This window comes from Hemitrygon akajei, chromosome 20 (genome assembly GCF_048418815.1).
Source record: "Hemitrygon akajei chromosome 20, sHemAka1.3, whole genome shotgun sequence".
NCBI classification, from domain to species: Eukaryota; Metazoa; Chordata; class Chondrichthyes; order Myliobatiformes; family Dasyatidae; genus Hemitrygon; species Hemitrygon akajei.
The window spans coordinates 46,180,157-46,207,852 of NC_133143.1; the positions used below are offsets into that span (position 1 = coordinate 46,180,157).

The 27,696-nt window shown below is 40.2% G+C and overlaps 1 protein-coding gene across 3 annotated transcripts in view; it reads right to left on the minus strand.

Moving 5' to 3' along the window:
- The window catches only part of LOC140713763 (cadherin-12-like), a 421,855-nt gene that overhangs the window by 158,258 nt on the left and 235,901 nt on the right, over nucleotides 1-27,696 (minus strand). For all 3 annotated transcript variants that reach the window (XM_073024264.1, XM_073024265.1, XM_073024263.1), the window contains exons 6-7: nucleotides 4,319-4,506; nucleotides 1,134-1,387 (exon numbers count right to left, since the gene is read on the minus strand). In XM_073024264.1, the coding sequence (XP_072880365.1) occupies nucleotides 1,134-1,387; nucleotides 4,319-4,506 (442 nt within the window). The remainder of the gene's footprint in view (nucleotides 1-1,133; nucleotides 1,388-4,318; nucleotides 4,507-27,696) is intronic.

The window sequence follows — 27,696 nt, forward strand, 5'->3', positions numbered from 1 at the left end:
CAGTGCAGTTCAAGTTGAGGTCTGGAAGACCAAGAAAACTTTCTGAGAGAACCGCGTGTAGGATTGCTAGGAACGCAAATCAAAACCCCCGTTTGACTGCAAAACACCTTCAGGAAAATTTAGCAGACTCTGGAGTGGTGGTGCACTGTTCTACTATGCAGTGACACGTGCACAAATATGACCTTCATGGAAGAGTCATCAGGAGAAAACCTTTCCTGATTCCTCACCACAAAATTCAGTGTCAGAAGTTTGCAAAGGAACATCTAAACAAGCCTGATGCATTTTGGAAACAAGTCCTGTGGAATGATGAAGTTAAAATAGAACTTCTTGGCTGCAATGAGCAAAGGTATGTTTGGAGAAAAAAGGGTGCAGAATTTCATGAAAAGAACACCTCTCCAACTGTTAAGCACAGGGGTGGATCGATCATGCTTTTGGCTTGTGTTGCAGCCAGTGGCACGGGGAACATTTCACTGGTAGAGGAAAGAGTGAATTCAATTAAATACCAGCAAATTCTGGAAGCAAACATCACACCATCTGTAAAAAAAAAAGCCGAAGATGAAATGAGAATGGCTTCTATAACAGGATAATGATCCTAAACACATCTCAAAATCCACAATGGACTACCTCGAGAGGTGCAAGCTGAAGGTTTTGCCATGGCCCTCACAGTCCCTCAATCTAAACGTCATCGAAATTCTGTGGATAGACGTCAAATATCAGTGCATGCAAGACGGCCCAAGAATCTCACAGAACTAGAAGCCTTTTGCAAGGAAGAATGGGCGAAAATCCCCCAATCAAGAAATAAAAGACTCTTAGCTGGCTACAGAAAGCGTTTACAAGCTGTGATACTTGCCAAAGGGGGTGTTATTAAGTACTGACCATGATGGTGCCCAAACCTTTGCTTCGGGCCCTTTTCCTTTTTTGTTATTTTGAAACTGTAAAAGATGGAAATAAAAAAGGATTCTTGCTTAAAATATTAAAGAAATGTGTCATCTTTAACTTTATGCCTTTTGGAAATCAGGTCATCTTTACTCACTTAGCTATTCACACTAACAGAAATTTTGACCAGGGGTGCCCAAACTTTTGCATGCCACTGTACATTAGTTTCATATTCCAATGACATACTTTCAGCCTACCTGACAGGGCTGTTGCTAACATCAGAATCTTGTGCTGTTACTGCTCCAATAATACTGCCCACATTGGTGTCTTCATAAACATCCATTACGTAGGAGGACCTGCTGAAAACGGGAGGTTCATCCACATCGAGAATGGTGACCTTGATGGTAGCTGTGTCTTTGAAAGGACCCATTGACAGGAAGCGATTATCAGGATGAGGATCTACGGCATCTACTTTGAAGACGTAAGATTTCTTATTTTCATAGTCCAGCGGCTTTGGGAAAGAATGCATATATATCAATTAAACTATAAACTATAAAGAAATGGTATTAAGATTGATGGACAATTGCTAGAGCTATCAATGGAAATCAGATCCAATAAAAACATCACAATGTTTGGAATGATCAAGATCATTTAATGAGCCTTGAGGTTTTTTTTCTGACGTAAGTACGTTATATTTAGAACAACATGAAATAAATTAACCACAATAAATAGGATTGAATTGGTGATTGATGGATAAACTTACAAATACTAGTAATAACTAAAATATAGTAAATTCACATGTTCCTCTTAAATCCAAAACCTCTACATGCAATTAAACAATTCTTGGGATAAACTTCAGAAAAAAAAATATCAGCTTGAAAGATTTTCTTTTTAATTCAGTGGATTACTATTTTCACTGGAAGCTTTCCTCTTGAAATGGATTTGTGTGGTTCTCAATTTTCTAATTTGCACCATGAACACAAACCATTAATAAAAAACTGTTTTGATTTTCACTGCATTTCTTTTCTTAATATTTCTGAAACCTGAAGACAAGCTGGAAAGCCCCATTTGCAAACATGACCATCAATCAACACAAAGGGAGAGTGGAAATCCAATGATGTGAGAAAGCCATTAAAACAATAACAACAAAACACAATAAAATGGAAAATAAAAATAAACATACAGTACAAAGTATATGAAAATAGACACTTTAATAAAAAAAATAAAGCTGTAATGGGGACGATGATTCATTTAAGAAAGATGCAAAGGAGACCATGTTGGAAAAGATATGAATGGAAGACAGTGAATGAATACTCTACATCACTCATTATAGAAGGGGAAAAGGGAACATTATTAGAGCAAAATATAAATCAAGGAATGTACTTAATGAATTTAGGAAAAATTTAAAATAAAAGTTAAAGGATAAAGTAAGGTTCAGGAGACAGGCAAACCTTCAGGATCTGTTCGTTTCCAATTAAAGTGGGCAAACATTCTAGATTCAGGTGACATGAGAAAACAAACCGAGAAGTCAGACGAGAAAATGGTTTCAACCAGAGGTGGAACCGATCAAGGTTCAGAAACAAAATGCGTATATTCAGGGAACCAAAGGACAGGATACCTTTTACCAGTCTTCAACAAGGAATGAGGTATTACAGGATGCTCAGCCAAAGATGTAGTTGGGATTCTGGAAGGTTTAAAAATTGATTCTTCTTTAAGGAATGGGGAAACACTGGGCGTACTTAAAATTGATAAATCACTCGGTTCAGATACATTCTAGGTCGCTAACGGAATGCAGGGAAGAAATTATTTATAGATTCAGGAGTACAGTGAGGATAACGGACTGGGACTATGTGCATCAACAGTGAAATCATTAGAACTTGACAAGCACTTCAGCATGTATGATCTGATCAAGTATCATCAGTCTAAATTGGCACAAATGATTCTCTGACCAATTTTTGAAATGGTCACCAATTATAATGGTATGGGATTCTGTGGTTGCTGCTTTTATCAACTTGCTGGAAGTATCTAACAATATTCTGAACAAGACCTTATCAAAAATTAAAGTCTGCAAATCATATAATATGAGCTGAGAGTTAGGAGACAAGACAGAGATTGCTGGAATGTAACAAGCTGTGCTCATAAGATATCTGCATAGAACCTGATTTCCACCATCTAACTTAATGATCTGCTTCATGGTCTTTGTATTTTTATAACTAGTTTATAGATGACACTAAGTTAAGAGAAACAGTAAACTGTGTTGATAGAGTTTGAATATTTCAAGAGGGCATTGAGTTTCCGGATGAATAAAACAGTCCGAAAAGGCTTAATATGGAGATGATAAAACTGTCAGATAAGGCTAAATGAAAATACATAATATCTATTGAATTATGTATGTTACATTTCTATTGTGAATATCTTTGATAATATTTAAATGTGCACAACTTTCACTCCTATACAATGCATTGTAGCAAGTGGTCACAGATTTATTAAAATTATATCAAATTTTAAAAAAGTTTAATTACATAAATTTGCTTTTTCTTCTTGTGTTCAGAGTGTTGAGTAGAAAGTTAATGGAGATCTTTAAGATGATGATAGGCATTGATAAGGTGGATGCAAAGACTGAAAATTTTAGGACTAAAGTTAGGCCATAGAGGAATAAAATAATATTGGACACACACATGGGATCAATGGTAATTTTCAACACTGCAAACAATATTTTTTATTGAATGATGAGATCAGTGAATACAATGTAAAGCAAAGATGATTGAAAGAAGTGAAGGTATAGATGAAGCACAATACTGTGGATTTGTGCAACCTTCAAAGATGAAATGATCTATTATTTCATTCTGCATGAACTGTGGCGGAAATGACTGTTGAACTGAAAAGCAACTGTGATAAATGTAATTTGCAGTAAAGAAAGTCATTGAGTCACTGAGTTTCCCGTTGTTGCATACTGTAAAACTGCTACTAAAAGTTCAATACAAACTAATAGCATTAACAGGATCATATACCATGTACACTTGGTGGTTGTGCTTACACTTTGAATAGTATTATAATTCTAGAATAGGTAAAATTTAAGAGTGAATATTTGAATTTTAAGACGTTATTCCATTTATCCGAGAATATGTAAAAGTTGAATCAAGTGGTAAAGAGTGACACAAACTTTTAAAATAGCTTCCTGTACAGGGTAACACAGTAGAAGTAGGCATGGAACAGAACAAGTCAACAGAATGAAGAGAAAGAGCATGGAACCAATAAGGATGAACAAATAAGAAAAAAAAATCACAATTTTGATATTTGGTTCACAATTGCAATTTGTGAAAGGAATTACCAGCAACATGAAGTCATGTATTTGGCACAGACTGCAATGCAGGTCTCACAAGGGATGGCTGCTTACTTGAATTTTCTTTACTACGTTCAAAACACTATATATAGTTCTGACCTTTTTCAAGCTGATGACTCCTTCTTGAGTAGTTTTATCAGATGTAATGTCAAACACATTCAGCCCATCTCCAGGAACAATGCTGTAATCTATGTCAGCATTCATTCCAACATCAGCATCATTGGCTTTTATTCTACCAATTGGTGAAGCAACAGGAGTTGATTCAGGAACCTTTAGGTGAAAGGTATCTGTAAGTGAGATACAGAAGTATATAAAAAAAATAAAAATGTGATTTCAATAGATAAATCTGATTCTTCTTCTCTTTCAAATTTTAAGGGAAGCCAATATAAATAAATTTTCAAGATAATAAATATAATTACATATAGCATAATTATCAGAAATAAACTATGAAACATTTTAATGGTTGAAATCCTTAAATGTCATTGAATGGAATTTATATTAACTACTATATACATGGGGCATTTAAAAATGAGTTAAACATCCTCCAGCAATATTTGCATATTCTAAACTGAACTTTCATTATTATCATATTTTCTTGGCATTATTTCCATAAATATTTAATAGAGATATACAGCTTTACAATGTTAATATATGGAAGACTTTTATTTTCTGTGAATGCAGTGAACAATACAGTAGGTAGCATTAATAAACTGTCAGCTCATGTAATCATATTCAACACTTCTAACAAAGAAGTTAATTAAACAATCTCATTTTGGAAAATAAATACTTAATTGTGAAAACATCGAGAAGTGTGAGTTGATTCTGGTAAGCTATTTGTTTTCCCATGACATTGAAGAAATCAGTATAAAATGCTATTTTTTTTCCTTTATGCAGCAATTTTACTCCTTCAGACCACACAGGTCTCTCACTTATTTCAGTTATTTTAAGTACTATCTGATTGAAATATGTTGAATTTCAATAGATTTTGCTCCATATATACTGCTTGTCCCCCTTTCATAGAAGCAAGAACTTGTATTTCAATGGTAGTCATTGTATTAAGAAAAGAATAAAAATGTCCCAGAACACTTGAGGGGAATCTGCTACAAAGGTCTGAGGTCACATGATGGTCAGACTGGTAGATATCCTTCTTTGGAAGGCGTGAGTGAACCAGATGGGTTTTTAACAACAATCTAGTAGTTTCAAAATCACTATTTCTGGCATCAGTGATTTATTCCAGATACATTTTGTTAACTTAATTTAAATAATCCACCTGCTGTTGAGATTCAAACTTGTACCTCTATCTCCAGTTCAGTAATCCAAATCTCTGACACTACTCCAGTAATTTAACCTCTAAGGTATCATTGCCCAGTGGTGAAAAAGTTACTAAAGCAGAACTTACTAAGGTATCCAAGTTTGAAAAGACATACGTTGTTTGCTTATTTCTTTTGACCTCATTTTGTGCCTCATTAATTGGCACTATAAAATTCTATAACCTTCTATGACTTCTTCTCTATAACCTTGTGCACAACTATAATCCTCCAAGGCTGCTTAATTATATCTTGCTTGCTTTGAGTGTTTTTAGCCATAACTTCACTTGTCTAGAAATATAAACTCTGGAATTCCCTCTCTTACCCTTTGTGTTCTGTCATCCATCAAAAACTGGACTTAAAATCTACATCTTTAACCAAGCTCTAGAAGATCTGTAGCACGATCTCTGTATGTGGGTGGATGTCAAATTTTGTCTTACAATGTTCCTTTGAAGTACTTTTGGATACTTTACCATATAAAAGCTAAGGCAACATGATTTTCCAGTATTATGGTAGACAAGATACATTGTGTTTCTTATTTGATGAAGGAGTAACGTGCTCTTCTTACAAGGGCACATACCAATTATTCTTTGCACTTCCGTTTTTCTACTTTTGTACTTTCAGTTACCCTTACATATTTCTACAGATGTATGGTAAATAGATTTTTCTACCAATTCAAATTTCTTACAGATGTACAGTGGATAAAATTGCACTGCCAAATTTCTAAAGATGTCCAGTGGAGAGCATTCTAACTGGTTTGATAAGAGCCTGGTGTGGAGTCTCCAATGCACAGAATCGCAAGAGGCTGCAGAGGGTTGCAGATTCAACCAGTTCCATCACGTCATAAAAGTAATTTCCAAAGGTTGTATCCATCAACAAGGATCATTATTAAGGACTACAACCACCCCCTTCCCATCTGGGACATGCCCTCTTCCCATATTACCATTAGGTAATAATTATAAGGTACATGCATCTGAAGACCCACACACAACAGTTCCCTCCCCATTGCCACCAGATTGCTGAATAGTCTGTGTCTGTGAGCACTGCCTTACTGTTACTTCTTTGCACGATATATTTGCTCTGTAATTTATAGTAATTCTATGTCTTTGCACTGTACTGCAGGCATAGAACAACAAATTTCATGTCATATAAGTCAGTGATAATAAATCTGATTCTGAAATATAATCATTTTCCTCAGTTCCTCAAAACTAAAGAATAGACACATTATAAATTCCAGTGTCCTTGTCATGCTAGCGTGCATTAAAGTATTTTGTAACTTTACAAAGTCTCATCAATGTGAAGAAGTCTAGTGAGTAATGACTAATCATTTTTATGTGCTTTAAAGCAAATTTTTCAAAAATCACATCAGAATGATCTGAAACTTGTGTTTCGTGAAATGGGATATAAAACAAACTTTGACATCCTCTATAAGAAGACTGAAACAAGATACATTCCTTGGAGGTTTAAAAACGAGTAAGTTTTATCTTTGAAATTTCCAAGACAGAGTTGAAGTATTAGGATGTCTTTGTGCTGCAAATCTGATTTTTGGGAGTAACTTAGTGCTGCTGTTTTATCTTTATCTGTAATATCACCAGACACAATAATCCATTAGGCACTAGGCAGAAGAGTATTTAGTGAACCCAGTGGCTAACACACAAGCCACTAAAAATCTCTAATCAGTTATCTTAAGGGAAGGCAGCACTAATGCCACTGGGAGAACACACAAGCTGTTCTCTTTATCAACTCACCACCATAAAGCAAAACTAAAACCAAACTAAATACTGGGCATTGGACCAGGTGTTAACAACTGGGTGAATCATAAGCCAATCACAAACAAGAGAAAACCTGCAGATGCTGGAAATCCAAGCAAAATGCTGGAGAAACTCAGTAGGCCAGGCAGCAACTACAGGAAAGAGTGCAGTCGATGTTCCGGGCCAAGGCCCTTCATTAGGACTGGAGAGCAAAAGGCGAAGACTCAGAGCTAGAAAGTGGGGGAGGGGAGGAAGAAACACAAGGTGATAGGTGAAACTGGGAGAGGGGTGGTGTGAACTAAAGAGCTGGGAAGTTGATTGGTGAAAGAGATATAGGGCTGGAGAAGGTGAAATCTGATAGGAGGGGACGGAAGACCATGGAAGAAAGAAAAGAGGGGGCAGCACCAGAGGGAGGGGATGGGCAGGTAAGGAGGTATGTCATGAGAGGGAAATGGGAATGGGGAGGGGGCACTACTGAAAGTTTGAGAAATCGATGTTCATGCCATCAGGATGGAGACTATCCAGACAGAATGCGAAGTGTTGCTCCTCCAAACTGAGTGTGGCTCATCGCGAGGGTAGAGGAGGCCATGGACTGCGTGACAGAATGGGAATAGGAAATGGAATCAAAATAGGTGGCCGCTGGGGGATCCCACTTTTTCTGGTGGATGGAGCGTACATGCTCAACAAAGTGGTCTCTCAGTCTATGTTGTGTCTTACCGATACACAGGTGGCCACACCCAGAACACTGGATACAGTAGATGACCCCAACAGACTCACAGGTGAAGTGTTGCCTTAGCTAGATGGACTGTTTAGGGCCCTAAATGGTAGTGAGGGATGAGGTGTAGGGCAGAGGTAGCATTTGTTCCACTGGCAGGGATAAGTGCCAGGAGGGAGATGAATGGACAAGGAGTCACATGGAGACCAACCCCTGTGGAAAGCAGAAAGTTGGGGGCGGGGGGAGAACAGGTAAAGGTTTGCTTGGTGGGGGGTTGCTGCTAGAGATGTTATAAATTAAGGAGAATTATGTGCTGGACATGGAGGCTGGTGGGCTGGTAGGTGAGGACAAGAGGAACCCTATCCTGGTGGGTGGCAGGAGAATGAGGCGAGCACAGACGAGCAAAAAACGGAGAGATGCAGTTGAGGGCGGTGTTGATGGTGGATGAAGGGAAGCCTGTTTCTTTGAAAAAGGAGGACATCTCCTAATTCTGGAATTCCACTTCCCATTCCCATTCCAACATGTCAGTCCATGGTCTCCTCTACTGTCATGATGAGGCCACACTCAGGTTGGAGGAGCAACACCTTATATTCCGTCTGGGTAGCCTCCAACCTGATGGCATGAATATCAATTTCTTTAACTTCTGGTAATGACCACCCCTCCCCCCCCATTTCACCATTCCCCTCTCACACATGATTTCCTTACCTGCCCAACACCTCCCTCTGGTGCTGCTCCCCCTGTTCTTTCTTCCATGGCTTTTTGTCCTCTCCGATCAGATTTTGCATTCTCCGGCCCTGCATCTCTTTCAGCAATCAATTTTCCGGCTCTTTTCTTCACCCCTCCTTCCTCCCGGTTTCACCTATCACCTTGTGTTTCTTCCTCCCCTCACCCCAGTCCTGATGAAGGGTCTTGGCCCGAAACATCGACTTTACTCTTTTCCATAGATGCTGACTGGCCTGCTGAGTTCCTCCAGCATTTTGAGTTTGTTGCTTGAATCACAGGCCAAGTGCGATTACTCAGCTGTATTGTTTCTGAAATATGTTAATAAACCTGACGATAATACCTGTGCGGGCTGGTCATATAACACGTGGCCCTTACTGCTGCAAACTTATACTATAATGTGAAATCTGGTCATTTACAGTGAAGTTCCTGAAGATGGCACATTACCACTGCAATCAACCAAAAGGAATGAGCTGAAGCTTTATTAAACTATGATCAATTTCCTAACAGCATATGATGATATGGCTATGTGACAATATATCTGCCTGAATAACCTTTGTACCCATAACTAAGAGAAGCTTTTTGGAATTTGAACCAATTAAGGAATACTATTGTGATAGTTGGACTTTGGGACAAAAGATATATTCTTCTTAATGGGCCATTTGAGCAAAAATGGATAGTGGCTTATGAAAGTAAATTTCCCAAGTCTCTTCATAAAGAAGCAATAGACCTCAAGTAGTCTTACATTAGATGGTAAATAACACAGTGAAAGCACGTTTGAAGAAATAGGAAACCAAGTTAAAACAGATCAAGACCTAGAGGTCGATTCGATATACTGATGAGCAGCACACTTTTCAAACTTTCTCTCTGCGAGTTTTGCACTTGTCTTTTACAAATTTCCCACACAAATGGACTTAAATCTTAAGAGCTAATGGAACAGTATTCAATCTATGGTAATCACATTCCAGAATTAAGATCATCTCAGCCTCACTGATCAAACTGAAGTATGCTAATGTCGACTCATTTACTGAAACATACAAGAAGATGGGACCTTACACTGAAAACTGGTAAAACCAAAACCCTCTATCCGTCTAGTCCCACTGGACCAGTACAAATTTCTATAGATGTACTGTGGAGAGCGTTCTGACTGGTTCCATCAGCATCTGGTGTGGAGGCACCTGTGCAGCGGATCAGAAAAAACTCTAGAGAGTTGTAAACCCCGCCAGCTCCATCATGGGCACTAGCCTCCCAGCTATCGAAGGCTTCTTCAACAGGCGATGCTTCATGAAGGTGGCATCCATCTTTCAAGATCCTCACCATCCAAGACATGCCCTCTTCTCATTGCTAGCATCAGTGAGAAAGTACAGGAGCCTGAAGACACACATATTTTAGCAACAGCTTCAGCCCATCCACCATCAGATTTCTGAAAGGACCATGCATTCTACTTCATTTTATGCTCTCGCTTTGCACCACTTATTTATTTTATTTATATATCTCTTATTGTAATTCACAGTATTTCTTTTTACTATTGCACTATACTGCTGCCACAAAACAACCAATTTCATGACATAAACAAGAGAAAATCTGCAGAGGCAGGAAATCAGGGCAACACAGACAAAATTCTGGAGGAACTCAGCAGGCCAGGCAGAATCCATGGAAAAGAGTACAGTCAATGTCTTGGGCCAAGACCATTCAGCAGGTCAGGAGAAAAAAATGACTAGGAGTCAGAGTTAAAGATGGGGGGAGGGGAGAGCGAAACACATGGCCATAGGTGAAACTGAGAGGGGAAAAGGTGAAGTAAAGTGCTGGGAAGTTGATTAGTGAAAGAGATATAGGGCTGGAGAAGGGGGAATCTGAGCGGGGAGGACAGAAGTTCATGGAAGAAAGAGAAGTGGGGGGTGCAGCAACAAAGACTGGCAGGCAAAGAGATAAGGCGAGAGAGGGAAATAATAAGTACTTTACTGATCCCGAGTGAGAAATTAATTCGTTACAGCAGCAACATTTAAAAATGCACTTAGCAATAACAAGAATATTAAAGATAATAATAATATTAACTAATAATAAAATACAGAATAATAATATACACAATAATTAACCAAATTGCCATTATGTGCAATACAGTGCACTATTATATGAAATAACAAAACAGCCTATTGTACTATGATTTGTGTTCTCCTGTCGCGCAGAGATAAACTGTTGTATATGGGGAATGGTGAAGGTGGGGGGGGGGGGTGCTTTAGTGGAAGTTTGAGAGATCTATGTTCATGGAGGCTACCCAGAAAAAATACAAGGTGTTATTCCTCCAACCTGAGTGTGGCCTCATCATGACAGTAGAAGAAGCCACGGATAGACATATCAGAATGGGAATGGGAAGTGGAATTAAAATGGCTGCCATTGTGAGATCCTGTTTTTTTTTCTGGTGGATGGAACATAGGTGCTCAGTGAAGCAGTCTCCCAATCAACGTCAGGTTTCACTGATATACTGGAGGCCACATCGGGAGCACCAGACACAGTACATGACCCCATCAGACTCATAGGTGAATTGTCACTTCACCTGGAACGACTGCTTGGGACCCTGAATGGTAGTGAGGGAGGAGGTGTAGGGATAGGGGTAGCACTTGTTCTGCTTGCAGAGATAAGTGCCAGGAGGGAGATTAGCAGGGAGAACAAATGGACAAGGGAGTCGCGTAGGGAGCGATCCCTGCGGGAAGCAGAAAGTGGGGAGGGGGAGGGAAAGATGTGGCTAGTGGTGGGATCCTGTTGGGGATGGCAGAAGTTTCAGAGAATTATGCGCTGGGCATGGAGGCTGGTGGGATGGTAGCTAAGGACAAGAGGAACCCTATCCCTGGTTGGTAGGGTGGCGGGAAGATGGGGTAAGAGCACATGTGTGTGAAATGGAAAAGATGTGGTTGAAGGCAGCATTGATGGTGGTGGAAGGGAAGCCCACTTCTTTGAAAAAGGAGGACATTTCCTTCCTTCTAGAATGAAAAGACTCATCCTAAGAGCAGATGTGGTGGACATGGAGGAATTGAGAGAAAAGGATGGCGTTTTTACAAGTAACAGGGTGGGAAGAGTTTTAGTCTAGGTAGCTGTGAGAGTCAGTGGGTTTATAATAGACATCTGTAGATAAGCTATCTCCAGAGATAGAAACAGAGACAGAGAGATTGAGAAAGGGGAGGGAGTTGTCAGAAATAGACCAGGTAAATTTGCGGGCAGGGCGGAAGTGGAAGTAAAGTGGATGAAGTTGACAAGCTCCACATGGGTGCAGGAAGCAGCAGCAATACAGTTATCGATGTAGCGTAGGAAAAGTGGGGGACAGCCACCAGTGCAGGCTTGGAACATACACTGTTCCACGTAGCTGACAAAAAGCCAGGCATAGCTGAGACTCATGTGAGTGACCATGGCTACTTCTTTTGTTTGAAAGAATTGGGAGGAGCCAAAAGTGAAATTATTAAGAGTGAGGACAAGTTCCGCTAGAGGGAGGAGAGTGGTAATGGAGAGGAACTGGTTGGGTCTGGTGTCTAGAAAGCAACAATCGTAGGAATCGTTCCCTCCGCGACTACCTGGTCCACACGTCCCTCCCCACAGATCTCCCACCTGGCACTTATCCCTGCAAGCGTAAGTGCTACACCTGTCTCTACACCTCATCTCTTACCACCACGCAAGACCCCAAACAGTCCTTCCAGGTGAGGCAACACTTCACTTGTGAGTCTGTTGGGGTAATCTATTGCATCCGGTGCTCTCGGTGCGACCTCCTCTACATCAGCGAAACCCGACGCAGATTGCGGGACTGCTTCATCGAGCACCTATGCTCCATCCGCCACAACAGACAGGATCTCCCGTTTGCCACTCACTTCAACTCTCCTTCACATTCCCATTCAGATATGTCCATACATGGCCTCCTCTACTGCCATGATGAGGCCAAACTTCAGTTGGAGGAACAAAATCTCATATACCGTCTGTGTAGTCTCCAGCCCCTTGGTCTGAACATCAAATTCTCCAACTTCTGGTAATTCCCTCCCTCTCCCTTCCCCCATCCCACCTTCACTCTGTCTCCTCTTCTAGCTGCCTATCACCTCTCATGACTCTGCCTTCTTCTACTACCCATAGTGCTTTCCCCTTAGATGCCTTCTTCACCTCTCCTCCCTATCCCCTCCCTGCTTCCATTCCCCCACCCCTTGATTTTTCCTCTGATTGATTTTCCACCCTCCCCCCACCTTCTTTATCGGGCCCCTGCACCCTCCTTCTTTAGTCCTGACGAAGGGTCTCGACCCGAAACGTTGACTGCTTCTTTCAACTGATGCTGCCCGACCTGCTGAGTTCATCCAGCTTTTTTGTACGTCTTGATTTGACCATAGCATCTGCAGTGTACATTGTGTTTACCTTTGTGGCCTTTCTGCTGGGTGATAGAATTGTAAAAGAACTGGACATCCATAGTAAAAATAAGATGATGGGGGCCAGGGAGCTTGAAATCATTGAAAAATTCATGACGCATGTCAGTGATTAAAAAACCTGATCCTAATTCTGATACCATACAACCCTTCCATAATAAAGGCTTACAGTAACATTATCAAAATTGGACCACTTTCTCATTTCAAGAGACTCGTCTATGTGAACACTGACATGAATAGCAGAATTCACCATTGCATTCAATGGCCCAGTATCGTCTTTGATCAATTAAGGAAAAGGATGTTAGAAGATGACAATTTCAGGACTGACAGAAAACTTATGACATAACAAGCAACAATAATTCTTGTCCTCCTCCATGCTTCTGAGGTCTGGTCTACCTTTAGAAGCACCTCAAAACCCTGGAAAGATAGCATCAATGGTTACTTGACAATATCATCAAACTACCCTGAAGAGAAAAGCAAACCCAAGTGTCCTTTTTCCTGACTACCACCTCTGGCAAAAAGACTCTAAGTATGCTGTTGACTCCATTAAGCAGACTACACCATTCACGCATACCAGATTCCCAAAATGGAAACTCTGTCTGAGTTCTATCATCAGTTGAAATTGTTTGTGGACTGAGCAACTGAGTCAAGAATGCTCAAATCCTCTTGAAAATTGCAGTATCCCCTCTGACTCCTGGGCGTCCCTAGAGAAGGTACATTCATTAAGTTGTTGAGAATATTAAGTTCACAGAGTGAGTGTTCAGAACACTTCTGTGCTGGCTGAAAGATCCACCACCTCATAAACTACCCACTTGCTGCCCTATTAGTCATGTCCTACTCTGTCTATGGAAGAATCTGTGTGTTTTGAGTCTCATGAGGACCCAGCAAAAAAACACAATGTAAGCAAGCCATCCTTGATACTGAACCACTACGATTCAGATATTAATCCAAGCCATTTTGATGCAGTAAAGCATCATTATAAGCCATTCTAGTAGTGTAAAATTCAAATAATGAGTGAGAACTTCATTAGCGAAGTTCACAGACAGTATCGTTGAGATTTGCTGCACTAAAATTAATATTGTTATTTAATAACATATTTGATAAGTTCTCTCAACTGCCATGTAACTTAGTTGGTGCAATCTTTGCAGCCAGTTCTTAAAGGGCCACACACAGTACAATCGGCATACTCTGAGTTAGAACAGAGTGTTGTAACTGAATGAACCAACATTGAACTGATGAGCAGGAAGTGAAGAATCGTGATTAAGTAATCCCAAGGAGGTCAGAAATGCCAGTGTAAAGTACCACCCATATGAGCCACATTCTTCGGCCAAGGAGGGCACTCTGACTCTGTGGAGCTACTGCTGTTGCTCCCTGCAAGATTTTCCATGAAGGTAATTGTAAGGCCATAAGCACAGTCTATGACTGCTTGTAACTTCAGTGGAAACAAACGTGCCATGAGCAGACCTGGGTCATTCTGCCTGTACCTGCGGGCTTGAGGAACACAGTCAGGAACTTGTTGACTGCTTCTCACTTTTCCCATGTGGTACATATGTACGCATCTTTCTTTTGCTTCCAACTTGCTATTACATCAAAATAAATTAATTCAGGTGCATAATATAAATATATAAATCAATGAATAATAAACAATTTTGACTCAGTTTTTCTTTGCACAAGCATTGAACCCGGCCGTAGGCTATTAAAAGTCCAATGCACTTAGCTTGGCCCTATTGATTGATGTTCCCAAAATTTTCTGCTCACAACATGTTACAGAGTTTATTCAGGCAACTAAAATATATTGTTTATCATTATGTTATCTCATGCTACAATATAAAGTAATCCAATTATTTGGAAATCCTAATAGCTTGGTATTCCACATTCCCCCAAACCTCACAAGACTTGGACATTTTATTATAATACTATACAATATCTAAGACAAAATGAATTCAAAGTGTGTTGGCATATTAATAGCATTAACATCCAAAAGTCTGTAAAATCCGACAGCTTAGCACGACAAAAGTTGTATCAGATGAACAAAGTGTTACTATGGTGTGGCGGGTGGAAGGGTGGAGATACGTCTCTACCAAAGGAGCTGTAAGGCACTCCTTTCCTCCGTCAGTCTGCAAGTCACTCCAGGTAATGTGTAGTACAGTCGGCCCTCCTTATCCGCAGGTTCCGCATGCACGGATTCAACCAGCTGCGGATCGGGAAAACCCAGAAGTTGAGCATTGTTCACCTCGCATCTCGTTCGTTCGCTACTTGTGTTGTGAGCGAGAGGAAGGAGTTTAAAGCTAGTAAGGGATGGCCTGCTAGCTACGTAAAGCGCTACAGCCTCAAGAACTTAAAGATCACGGGAGAACCGGGATCGGCAGAAGAGCTACGATGGTTGCGTCAGTTATGAACATGTACAGACTTTTTTTCTTGTTATTATTCCCTAAACAATACAGTATAACAACTATTTGCATAGCATTTACATTGTATTAGGTATTATAAGAAATCTAGAGATGACTTAAAGTATGCGGGCGGATGTGCGTAGGTTATATGCAAATACTGCGCCATTTTATATAAGGGACTTGAGAATCCGCATTTTTTGGTATCCGCGGGGGGTCCCGGAAGCAGTCCCCTGTGGACAAGGAGGGCTGACTGTGCCTGCTTAGTCCAACAATCAGAGTCATGTGAAGCCATGGGAGCAGGTGTTGGCTGGTTGCTGCATATCACAAAACCACTGTTGCCAGGCAGATAGTCTGTGAAGAGTATTGATAATGGCTGGGGTCATAAGTCTTTTAAAATCACTGTCCAGAAGAAGGCAATGGAAAAACCACTTCAGCAGAAAAAATTGTCAAGAACAATCATGGTCATGAACATGATCACCCATGTTGTACAACATGGCACTTAATGATATGACTATGTTGAGATATTCACACATCTTGATAGCATGATGATGTTTTTCCTCTTAATGTAGTTTAGATGACCTTCAATGACCTGAAAGACGATGTCAGGGGCATTGGGATTAGCAAACTGGAATAATCCGGAAGTTAGTAAACTGGGTTTGATACAATTCAGTTCTCCATGGGTAAGGCATTCAGGGCACAAGGATGCATGTGGTCAAATTTCAGTGAAAACCACATTGCAGATTTAATAGCTGTATATGAAATAAAACAATATGCAAACCCCAGTTCATCCACAAGTAAATAAGAACTGTGATTATTCAGATCAGCAAGGCTACAAAAATCTCACAGCCAGTAAACGTTTTGCGTTTTACACACTGTTCACATCATATGGGGAAATACTTTTACAAGAATAAAGATGAGGTATTGGAGGTAAAGAAAATCCCTCTGGAGAAAGCAGATTTCACAAAGGACACAAGCTCACCAGAAACGTGCGCAAGATTGGCTGGCTAAAGAACAAGTCAAGTCAATTTTAAATAGCACAGCATCCTTTCACGTCCCTCTCATCAGTTTTTAAAAGTACTTCTGGATCTAAATCCTAGTAAGCTCACTTGTAGCATATCTTACATTATATGACCATCATTAAAATATGGCATAAAATGGAACTGTTTGCTCTACCTTATCCATATCAACACAAGTGCTATAAATACTACTTCTGATCTGAAGTCTTGCAGGGAAATATTTTTCCCCTAAATATTTTTTAACATTTTTACTTCAAAGCAACAAGATGTAAAACATCACCAATTTTCAGGTGGAAATATATACCAACTCTCCTCAGAAATCATTCTATATGCTAAATTAATCTATGCCTTTCTCCTGTTATTGACTTTTCCACTGAAGAAAATAGGTCCTTACCATTCAGCCTGTCTTGTCACATCAGTTGTTTTTGTATACTTTACTAAATCTCTCCTCACCCTTCTGTTTCACACAGGTCTGCTCACTCAGAATTAAACTACTCCATCCCAGGCAAAGTCACTACACATACTTGGAAGTATCATAATCTCCTTTCTAGAGAATAAACTCCAACCACTATTTCCCAGTCAACCTACACACAACCATCCTAATTCTCTGCCATTTACTCTTACAAGGCAATTAAGCTTAACAATTTATTAAAGCCATACTACCATTTACTTAGCTTCTTTAAATGGTACAACTACAAAGCTAGTATCTAGAGCTACAGATGACTGCTTCTTCACATTGTCTTACAACAACTTGAGAGGTAACTTCTGAAGACCGATAAGCACATTGCAAACTATTGTGAAAGTTCTGAGAAAACATTCTTATAAAAGCAACCTCTATATAAAAAAATACAGTAATACTGTATTTTTTGTGTTGGCACGTGGCCTAGTGGGCAAGGCATCAGACTAGTAACCTGAAGGTCACTGGTTCGAGCCTCAGCTGAGGCAGCGTGTTTGTGTCCTTGAGCAAGGCACTTAACAACACATTGCTCTGCGACGTCACCAGTGCCAAGCTGCATGGGTCCTAGTGCCCTTCCCTTGGACAACATCGGTGGTGTGGAGAGGGGAAGGCCTGCAGCTTGGGCAACTGCCGGTCTCCCATACAACCCTGCCCAGGCCTGCGCCCTGGAAACTCCAGGCGCAGATCCATGGTCTCTCGAGACCGACGGATGCCACCACAGTAATACTTGAGCAAACACGAGGAAATCTGCAGATGCTGGAAATTCAAATAACACACACAAAATGCTGGTGGAACACAGCAGGCCAGGCAGCATCTATAAGGAGAAGCACTGTCGATGTTTCGGGCCGAGACCCTTCGTCAGGATGAACTGAAAGGAAAGATACTAAGAGATTTGAAAGTAGTGGGGCAGGGGGAAATGCAAAATGATAGGAGAAGATGGGGGGGGGATGGGATGAAGCTAAGAGCTGGAAAAGTGATTGGTGAAAGTGAGACAGAGCTAGAGAAGGGAAAGGATCATGGGACGGGAGGCCTCGGGAGAAAGAAAGGTGGAGGGGGGGAGCACCAGAGGGAGATGGAGAACAAGCAGAGTGGTGGGCAGAGAGAGTGAGAAAAAAACAAACAACTAAATATAGCCAGGGATGGGGTAAGAAGGGGAGGAGGGGCATTAACAGAAGTTAGAGAAGTCAATGTTCATGCCATCAGGTTGGAGGCTACCCAGCCGGTACATAAGGTGTTGTTCCTCTGTCGACTGTGAAGGTGAAGCCACACTCAGCTTGGAGGAACAACACCTTATATACCGGCTGTCAAATTGGCACCCTTCTCTAAGGATCATCACCTTGCCATTGTGGAGAGACTTGTGAGTTCCTGTGATCCCAGGACCGATGCAATCTGAGTTTAGCCATTTGGCGCTTAGCTCCTGGTACAGTAAGTATGGCAGTAAGGCCAAGGGGGAGGTTCCAGACAAAAAATGATCGAACCATGACCTCAACGGCAGAGCTGAATGAAGATGATGACACATCACAATGGTAGTGAAGGTGGAAGAATGTTGCAGCAATGAAGGATCTTCAGTCATTTTGCATTCCATGCCCTTGGATCCTGACCCCTATCTGTCAAGGACCATTTGGTGGCTGCCCATGTATTAGCCTCCCCAAGTTAAACAAAATCACACACAGACATCCTCCAATAAGAGAATCCACCCTACAAACCCTAAGGAGAACATCATACCCAACTTGACATAAGCAACTTGATGAATCACATTACTAACATTTGGCACCATCAAGTATTGGCTCTTTGGAAGAAACTGGGTGAAGGGATTGTATTGTGAATGTGTTACTGCAGAAGCTGCTGGACTATTGATCTGAAGAAGGGTGTCCAAGTCTCACTAGGGGAGCTGGGGAATGTAAATGTAATTACTTAAATAGATCTGCTATAAAAACGGCAGTATCAGTATCATTGAATGTAAAATTACCAGATTGTCATAAAAGCCCAACTGGTACATTTAGGATGCTTGTGAAAGGAAAACTGCAATCCATTTCCAGTTTAATCTACATGTAAATCCAGACTCATTGTTTTCTATGGTCAACTCCTAATTGTCTTAAAGGGCTACCTAAGCCACTGGTTCATCGATGATCAAGTTTGGGTGATATATGCCGGACAGAGTCAGCAATGCCTGTAAACTATGCATGAAGGAAAAAGAGCAAAGGAAGCAGTCACATATTAATTGGCTGCCATGTGAACTAAAATTAGATATACAGTATAAAATCCCAAAAAGAAATAAGATGAGTGTGAATTACATATGCATAGAAATATACTGCATAGGAACAGACCTTTCAGCCCATAATGTCTCTGCTAACACGATGCCAGGTCCACATGTCTCTCACATGCCGTCATCGTGTCTTTTCCTACCACCACCCAGGCAATGCCTTCCTGGCAGCTATCACTCTTTGCGTATAAAAGAAACTTGTCCTGCACAACTACCTTAACCTTGCTCATTTTCACCTTAAATCTATGCCTTTGACATTTCTGCCCTGGGAAAGAGACTGTGATTATTTACACAATCTAAGCCTCATGTAATTTTCTAAACTTCTCTCAAGTCACCCATCAGCCTCTGACACTACAGAGGAAATAATCCAGGTTCTCTCCAACCTCTTGATTAGGCAATGAAAAGTAATATTGCAACTGTTTACATACTCTACATGATTTTGAACCATTAATAGACCATTGAGCTATAGAGGGTTATAACAAAAAACAACCCATCAGCTTGCTTTGGTACAACAATCTCAAACTAGTTGCTGCTTGTTTGCCCTTTAATACTTATTCAGATACTTTTCCATTTTTCTTTTTGAAAGGTAGAATGATTATTACCTCAACTAATCTCTCTGGAAAACCAATCCATGCTCAACAGCTTTCAACATATTTCTGCTAGATCTTTCTCCTTCCTCTTTTTGTCATTATTCTTGGGCCTCACTACAGGAAATAAAATCCATTTTAAAATCCATTATTAGGGAGCTCTCCATATCCCACAGGAAATAATTCCAACACTTCATACTACTCATAAATTTAATTCGTTACTTCTAGTATCATAAAGGTTACCAGTTGAAGAGTTATTTATCCTTTCAGATTTATCTGTCATTGTAACAGTAAACACCAAATCAATACCTTTCAAAGTTACAAATAGAAATCTGTGGATTCTGATTTTCCTCCATATGGGGTAAAAGAAAGTGCATGATACATATGTATCTTAAGAAAATCAGGTTTCCCAATGCTAACCCATTTACCATCCCCACATAATAAACCTCTGCTATACTTCTCAGATATATGCCACAAATAATATTATATGGGAATCACTGACAACCTTTGCATATTGATGAGAATAATAGCACAGTAATAACAAGTAATCCAATGAAAAAGATCGAAAGTCTGGGAAGATATTCAAATCCCATCCCCTGCCAGCATGTTATCATAGTGGTTAGCACAACTTTTTACAGCGCCAGCTATAAGATTGAGGTTCGATTCCAGCTACTGACTGTAAGCAGTTTGTACGTTCTCCCTGTGACCGCATGGGTTTCTTTCAGCTGCTTCAGTTTCTCCCCACATTGCAAAGATGTACATTTAGGGTTAATGAGTTGTAGGTATGTTACATAGGCACCAGAAGTGCTGTGACATTCGTGCTCAGCACAGTCTTCACTGATGCAAAGTGAAGCATTTCACTGTTTGTTTCAATGCACAGGAACCAAATAAAGCTAAAGATATCTTATCTTTACTTTCCAGTGGGGAAGTTAACAGTTGTTACTGGCAATTGTCCATTCTCTGTTTAATTTGCTAATTATAAGTGTTATGTTTTTTAAATCCTATGTAATTGTATATGGTAAAAACATTTGAGAAAGAATAGTGCCAAACAAAGCAATTCATTAACAGGATAAATTATTTTGCAAAAAGGATTAATTTCTCATTGCTTCCTTTTGATCGGAGGTAAATTAAAAAAAAACTGCCAATATTACCCATCGTACAGATTTTATGATTGCAAAAATAATCATTAAATCCTTTGTCTGATAGCCACTCTTACACTCAGATCAGAAAATGTCATATTTGTTGTATGTTTATTGTCTCCCTAACAACATTACTAATGAGTCCAAAATGCTAATGATATCAAAAATAACAACCAAAGTATAAGTGAGAATTAATAAAATAATTCGAGAGAGACATGGTAATAATGCATAAACAATTAGATGAGATTTAAAGAAGCCAAAAGAAAAAAAAACTGCTGGAGGAATTTGTGGGGTCAAGCAGCAGCTGTGTAGACAAGGGAATGGTCAACATTTTGCATGGTGGCCCTACGTCAGGACTGAGAGTATGGAGAAAATGTAGCCCATATATACAAGTGAGAGGGAGTTGTGAAGCATGAGTTTGTGAGTAATAGAAGGAACCTGGTGAGATTGGGAATGACGTGCAGATAAAAGGAGGTGGGAAAGGGGGGACTTAAGAAATAGAGGTTCGGAGGTGATGAAAACAGATAACAACTTTTAAAAATGTGGTGGGGAGAGAGAATGTAGAGACAAAAGTTGGAAGGTCATAAGAAACCAGATATGGGAGGGATGTGGGGCAGGTGGAACCAGGTAGGGGACTGGATACGGTGGGTAGGCAAATGTAGAAAAAACCCAAGTGGAAAGGGGTTCTGTGATGGATAGGTGGTAATGGGAATGGTGAACAAAGGAAGAGAGAAGCTAGACAGACCGGTAGGATTGGTAAAGGAACACAAAAGGAGTGAATTCCTTGCAGTTTATTGAGTTATAGAGTACCCAAGGGGAATAGCACTGCTAGTGTCCCCTTCTAGTCAGCGTTTTACAGCTCCCCTCTCATGTTTCTATAATTCCCTTTACTCCACTGTGATACTGATATATGTGACTTTTGCTTCTCCCTCTCAAACTGCAGGGTGACTTCTATCGTATTATGATCAATGCCTCCTAAGGATTCCTTTAGCATAAGCTCCCTATTCAAATCTAGTTCATTACACAACACCCAGTCAATAATAGCCTTTTCATTAATGGGATCAAACAGAAGCTGCTCTAAAAAGCCATCTCGTGGGTATTCGACAAAATCTTGGGATCCAACACTAACCTGATCTTCCCAATCTACCTGCATATTGAAATGCCTCATGATTGTCATAACATTGCCTTTTTGACATGCATTTTCTATCTCACAGTATCATTTGTAACCAATATCCTGGCTATTGCTCGGAGGCTTATATGTAACTCCCATCAAGTTCTTTTTATTCTTGCAGTTTCTTAACTCGATGCACAAGGATTCCACATCTTCTGATCCTATGTCACCTCTTTCAATGGATTTGATTTCATTTCCAACAGAGCCGCCCCACCTCATCTGCCTACCACCTTGTCCTTTTGCTACAATGAGTATCCTTTGATGTTAAGCTCACAAATATGATCTTCTTACAGCCATGACTCAGTGATGCTGACAACGTCATAACTACCAATCACCAACTGCAGTACAAAATCCTTATTCCGTATAATAGGCATTCAAATATAACATATTCAATAGACAGTAGGTGCAGGAGTAGGCCATTTGGCCCTTCTAGCCAGCACCGCCATTCACTGTGATCATGGTTGATCATACACAATCAGTACCCCGTTCCTGCCCTCTCCCCATATCCCTTGACCCCACTATCTATAAGAGCTCTATCTAACTCTCTCTTGAATGCATCCAGAGACTTGGCCTCCACTGCCTTCTGGGGCAGAGCATTCCACATATCCACCATTCTCTGGGTGAAAAAAGTTTTTCCGCATCTCTGTTCTAAATGGCCTACCCCTTATTCTTAAACTGTGGCCTCTAGTTCTGGACTCACCCATCAGCGGGAACATGCTTCCTGCCTCCAGCGTGTCCAATCCCTTAATACTCTTATATGTCTCAATCAGATCCCCTCTCATCCTTCTAAATTCCAGTGTATACAAGCCCAGTCGCTCCAATCTTTCAACATATGACAGTCCCGCCATTCCGGGAATTAACCTTGTGAACCTATGCTGCACTCCCTCAATAGCAAGAATGACCTTCCTCAAATTTGGAGACCAAAACTGCACACAATACTCCAGGTGGGGTCTCACCAGGGCCCTGTACAGCTGCAGAGGGACCTCTTTACTGCTATACTCAATTCCTCTTGTTATAAAGGCCAGCATGCCATTAGCTTTCTTCACTGCCTGCTGTATCTGCATGCTTGCTTTCATTGACTGATGTACAAGAACACCTAGATCTCGTTGTACTTCCCCTTTTCCTAACTTGACTCCATTTAGATAGTAATCTGCCTTCCTGTTCTTGCCACCAAAATGGATAACCTCACATTTATCCACATTAAACTGCATCTGCCATACATTTGCCCACTCACCCAATCTGTCCAAGTCATCCTGCATTCTCATAACATCTTCCTGACATTTCACACTGCCACCCAGCTTTGTGTCATCAGCAAATTTGCTAATGTTGCTTTTAATCCCTTCACCTAAATCATTAATGTATATTGTAAACAGCTGCGGTCCCAGCACTGTACCTTGCGGTATCCCACTGGTCACAGCCTGCCATTCCGAAAGGGACCCGTTAATCGCTACTCTTTGTTTCCTGTCAGCCAGCCAATTTTCAATCCATGTCAGTACTCTGCCCCCAATACCATGTGCCCTAATTCTGCCCACTAATCTCCTATGTGGGACTTTATCAAAAGCTTTCTGGAAGTCCAGGTACACTACATCCACTGGCTCTCCCTTGTCCATTTTCATAGTTACATCCTCAAAAAACTCCAGAAGATTAGTCAAGCATGATTTTCCCTTCATAAATCCATGCTGACTCGGACTGATCCTTCTACTGCTATCCAAATGTGTCGTAATTTGGATAGCAGTTATATCAGTTTTATCAAAATATATCAATATCAAAATTTTTATCAAAATATTCAGTTTAGTATTAATCACTCCTTTCAATTCTGTCCGCATGTTACACTGCAACTCATCCCACTGTCTGCAATTTATCCCTATTGTCTAGTTTTCCTTCCTGACAGTCTCACTGCACACTACAACTAGTTGTATACCAACTGCCCTACTCTCAGCCCTATCATTCAGAGTCCCATCCCCCTACCAATTTAGTTTCAACCTTCCCCAAGTGAACTAGAAAATCTGCTAGCAAGGATGTTAGTTCTCCTTGCGTTCAGGTGTAACCTGTCCCCTATTAAAGGTGATATCTTCCCCAGAAGAGATCCCGATGATCCAGAAATTTGAAGTCCTGCTTTCTACACTAGTTCCTCAGCCATGTATTCATCTGCCAGATTAACCTATTTTTACCCTCACACAGCAATGCAGTGATTACTATCCCGGAGGTCTTCCTTTTCAGCTTTCTACCTAACTCCATCAATTCTCTTTCAGGACCTCCTGCCATTTGCTTCCTATGTCATTGATGCCAGCCAATATGTAGCAAGTATTTTGACTGCTCAGTCTCCCCTATTAGAATGGCCTGCACCTGACGCTCGTTGTCCCTGACACTGGCACCTGGGAGGCAACGTACCATCCGGGTTTCTATTTCAGAGAATTTCCCGTGTGTTTCTCTAAGTATGGAATCCTCTATCACGACTGCACTCCGCTTCTCCCCCTTCCCTTCTGAGTCACAGTATGAGAAAAAGCATTACACTGCTCCTCTCCCCCCACCCCCAGCCCCCCTCTACCGGAAAGTCACCCCCTCAACAGTACCCAAAGAAGTATACTTATTATTGAGGGGAATGGCCACAGTGGTATTCTGCATTAACTGCCCATTACCTTCTCCTCTCCTAATGGTCACCCAGGTACCTGCTTCCTGTAACTTATGGGTGACAGCCTCCCTGTGGCTCCTACCTGTCTCCTTCTCAGTTTCCTGTTTGAGCCAAAGATCACCGAGCTGCACATCAGTGCAATTGGTGCAGACGTGGTTATCCGGGAGGCTGGAGGTCTCCTAGAATTCACATATTTCACACAAAGAACCCAATACAGCCCCTGGAAGCATTCTCAATGCAGTCACTGGTGAAGCTGATATGATTAGGTCAAAGGAATCGGAAAAACAGAAACATATTTCAGTGAGTTGTCTGTTTCTATGTCACAAACACTTTTCATCTGAAACATTTGCTAGCTGTGGCCATATCTCACTGTTATTTCAATGCCAATTGATACTGCCAGGCACAATTAGATATATTTACATACTACACCTTTGGAATTATTAAAATAAAACATCTTGTGGGAGGTGCTTAACATTTTGAAAGAATTTGGCAAGTAGATTTTTTCAAGTGCAGATGAAAGCAGATCACAGGCCTACAGATGCCAAATTGCGACAAATAAAGGTAATGGCAAGTTCAGTAAATTTGTTTATTATTTGGTGGAATGTAAAATTTGCTATCACAGGGAGCAACTAGATCAACAGACATGCTTGTATTAAAGAGGAGACTAGATAAACATGAGACAGACAGAGCTAGAAGGATGGGCTTTGGGTTCAGACAAAATGGAGGGCAGATCTCTAGGCAATTGGGTCTAATACTTGCAGCATAAATGGAAGTTTTATTCACTTTGGCTTCCTGTTGCTGCACTAGATTTAGTTCCACCATAATGCCTTGTTTATTGTTGGCTCATTTAGTTTCATCAGCTCTGCACTATTTTGGTTGTTGTCTCTGGCTGTAAACACCCTTTCTATTTCCACATATTACTTTTACGTACAAACTTGGATTCTTTTCAGGAATGATGATCCAGTTTCCCATCGATGCCTTTGAATTCTGATTTTACAGCAATATTATTACTTCAATAGCAATGGTATTGGAGATCTTACAAATGTGAGCTGTCAGAATTCACTAAACTAGAGAAAGAAGTATGAATGAAAATAACAAGTGAATTTTGGATCATAAGCATTGGAATTAAAGACAAAAACTCTCACCTATGAAAAGCAAACAGGCTGATAATTTAATTATCACCGAATCATTAAAATGTAAGCACTTAGCAAAGTACAATATGTACACAAAGAGCCGGATGCCTAGTCTAGTTAAACATCACTGAATTTTTATAGGTTTGCCTCCTCGTGGCACTAACTGGCTGCATCACAGTCTGATATGGGGTTGGGGTGTCTACAGCACAGAATCAAAAGAAGCCACACAGAGTTGTAAACTTAGTCAGCTCCAACAGGGGCACTAGCCTCCATAGTATCCAGGACATCTTCAAAGAGTGATTCCTCAAAAAAGTGACATCTATTATTAAGGACCCCCTTCACTGAGGACAGGACCTCTTCTTATTCCTACCATCATGGAGGAAGTACTACATGCTCAATGATTCAGTAACAGTTTCTTCCCATCTGACATCCAATTTTTGCATGGACATGATCCCATGAACACTGCCTAATTGAATTACTTATTATTTAACTATTTAATATATATATATATATACACACACAGGTGCTGTAATTCACAGTATTTTACCTCTATCGTTATGTCGCAAAGACAACAAATTTTATGACATGTGCAGGTCATATTAAACCTGATTCTGGCTGGGCCTGTGTGCTGGTGTTCAGTTTGTGTTCCGTTGGAACCATTCACTTCTAGACCTCATTCAAGCCTTGGTATTGATCTGATCAGAAAATATTGTAGGTACTTAGTAGTATCTCTGTATTTACAGAGTTAATAGAGTTAATGTCTCAAGTCAATGACTTCTCATTCAAATAAAAGAACGTGGGTACAAAACGATAAACCTGTTTTTTTTCTCCACTGATGCTGCCTGATTTACTGAGTTACTAGTTTTATTCATAAAAGGAGTTTTTAACTATTTCCTCTAGCCACTCAATGGTACCTAGATCTCACACCTTCGGCATACTGGATATCACAATTGACAATAAACTTAAAAGGTCAAAGCACATGAGTATTACCATTATAAGTGTATGGAAAGGCTGTATTTTGTGCTAAAATTTACAATGACTCCTGATGCTCCAAAGCCTATAAGACATAAGTCAAGATGGTGGCACTTTCTGCACTTGCAAGTTTTTAAGAATAATTAAGAATTGGCAGTAAATATTGGTCTTATCAACAATCCAAAATCACTTGTATAAATGAAAAAAAAATCATGACTCTGTTGCAGATTACTTGTTGACCAATGGTTTTTACTAAATGCACCATATTGTGCTAACTCTTGAAATGTCAGTCAATTGCTTGAAAGAAACTGATTTTTAATGCCATGCATACCCAATAAACCACCTTCCCCATGACTTCTCTCTACTATTGAATCAGCCTGACAGTTGCAAATAAATCAAGCTAATAGTGAGAGCCTAAGAGTTGGTTTATTCTATCAATGTCTGACTGAACATATCTTATTTGCTACCAACTCTTTTCTCATTTTCAAAGCCTAGTAATCATTTCCATCTATTACTTAGCTTGACATTAATTGCATACGTGTCAATAGAATATATTTTTCACCGTATTTGTTCATTAGAGGCAAGTAAACCCTTTCCTGAAATAAGTTTGGATCCCAGGATAACTTTGACGGTATCTACGATTAATTTTTTACAATTATTTGGTAACAATAGATTCTTTCTCATGATCTTTTTCTACCACTAATGTTAAAATTTACTGTGGTTCAAAATTGATACTTCAAATACATCAGGGTTAAAAATTAGCTTATTCTCATTCTCTGTTTTAGATTATTGCTCAACCTATTACACTGATTTATTCACTGGTATACTCTACA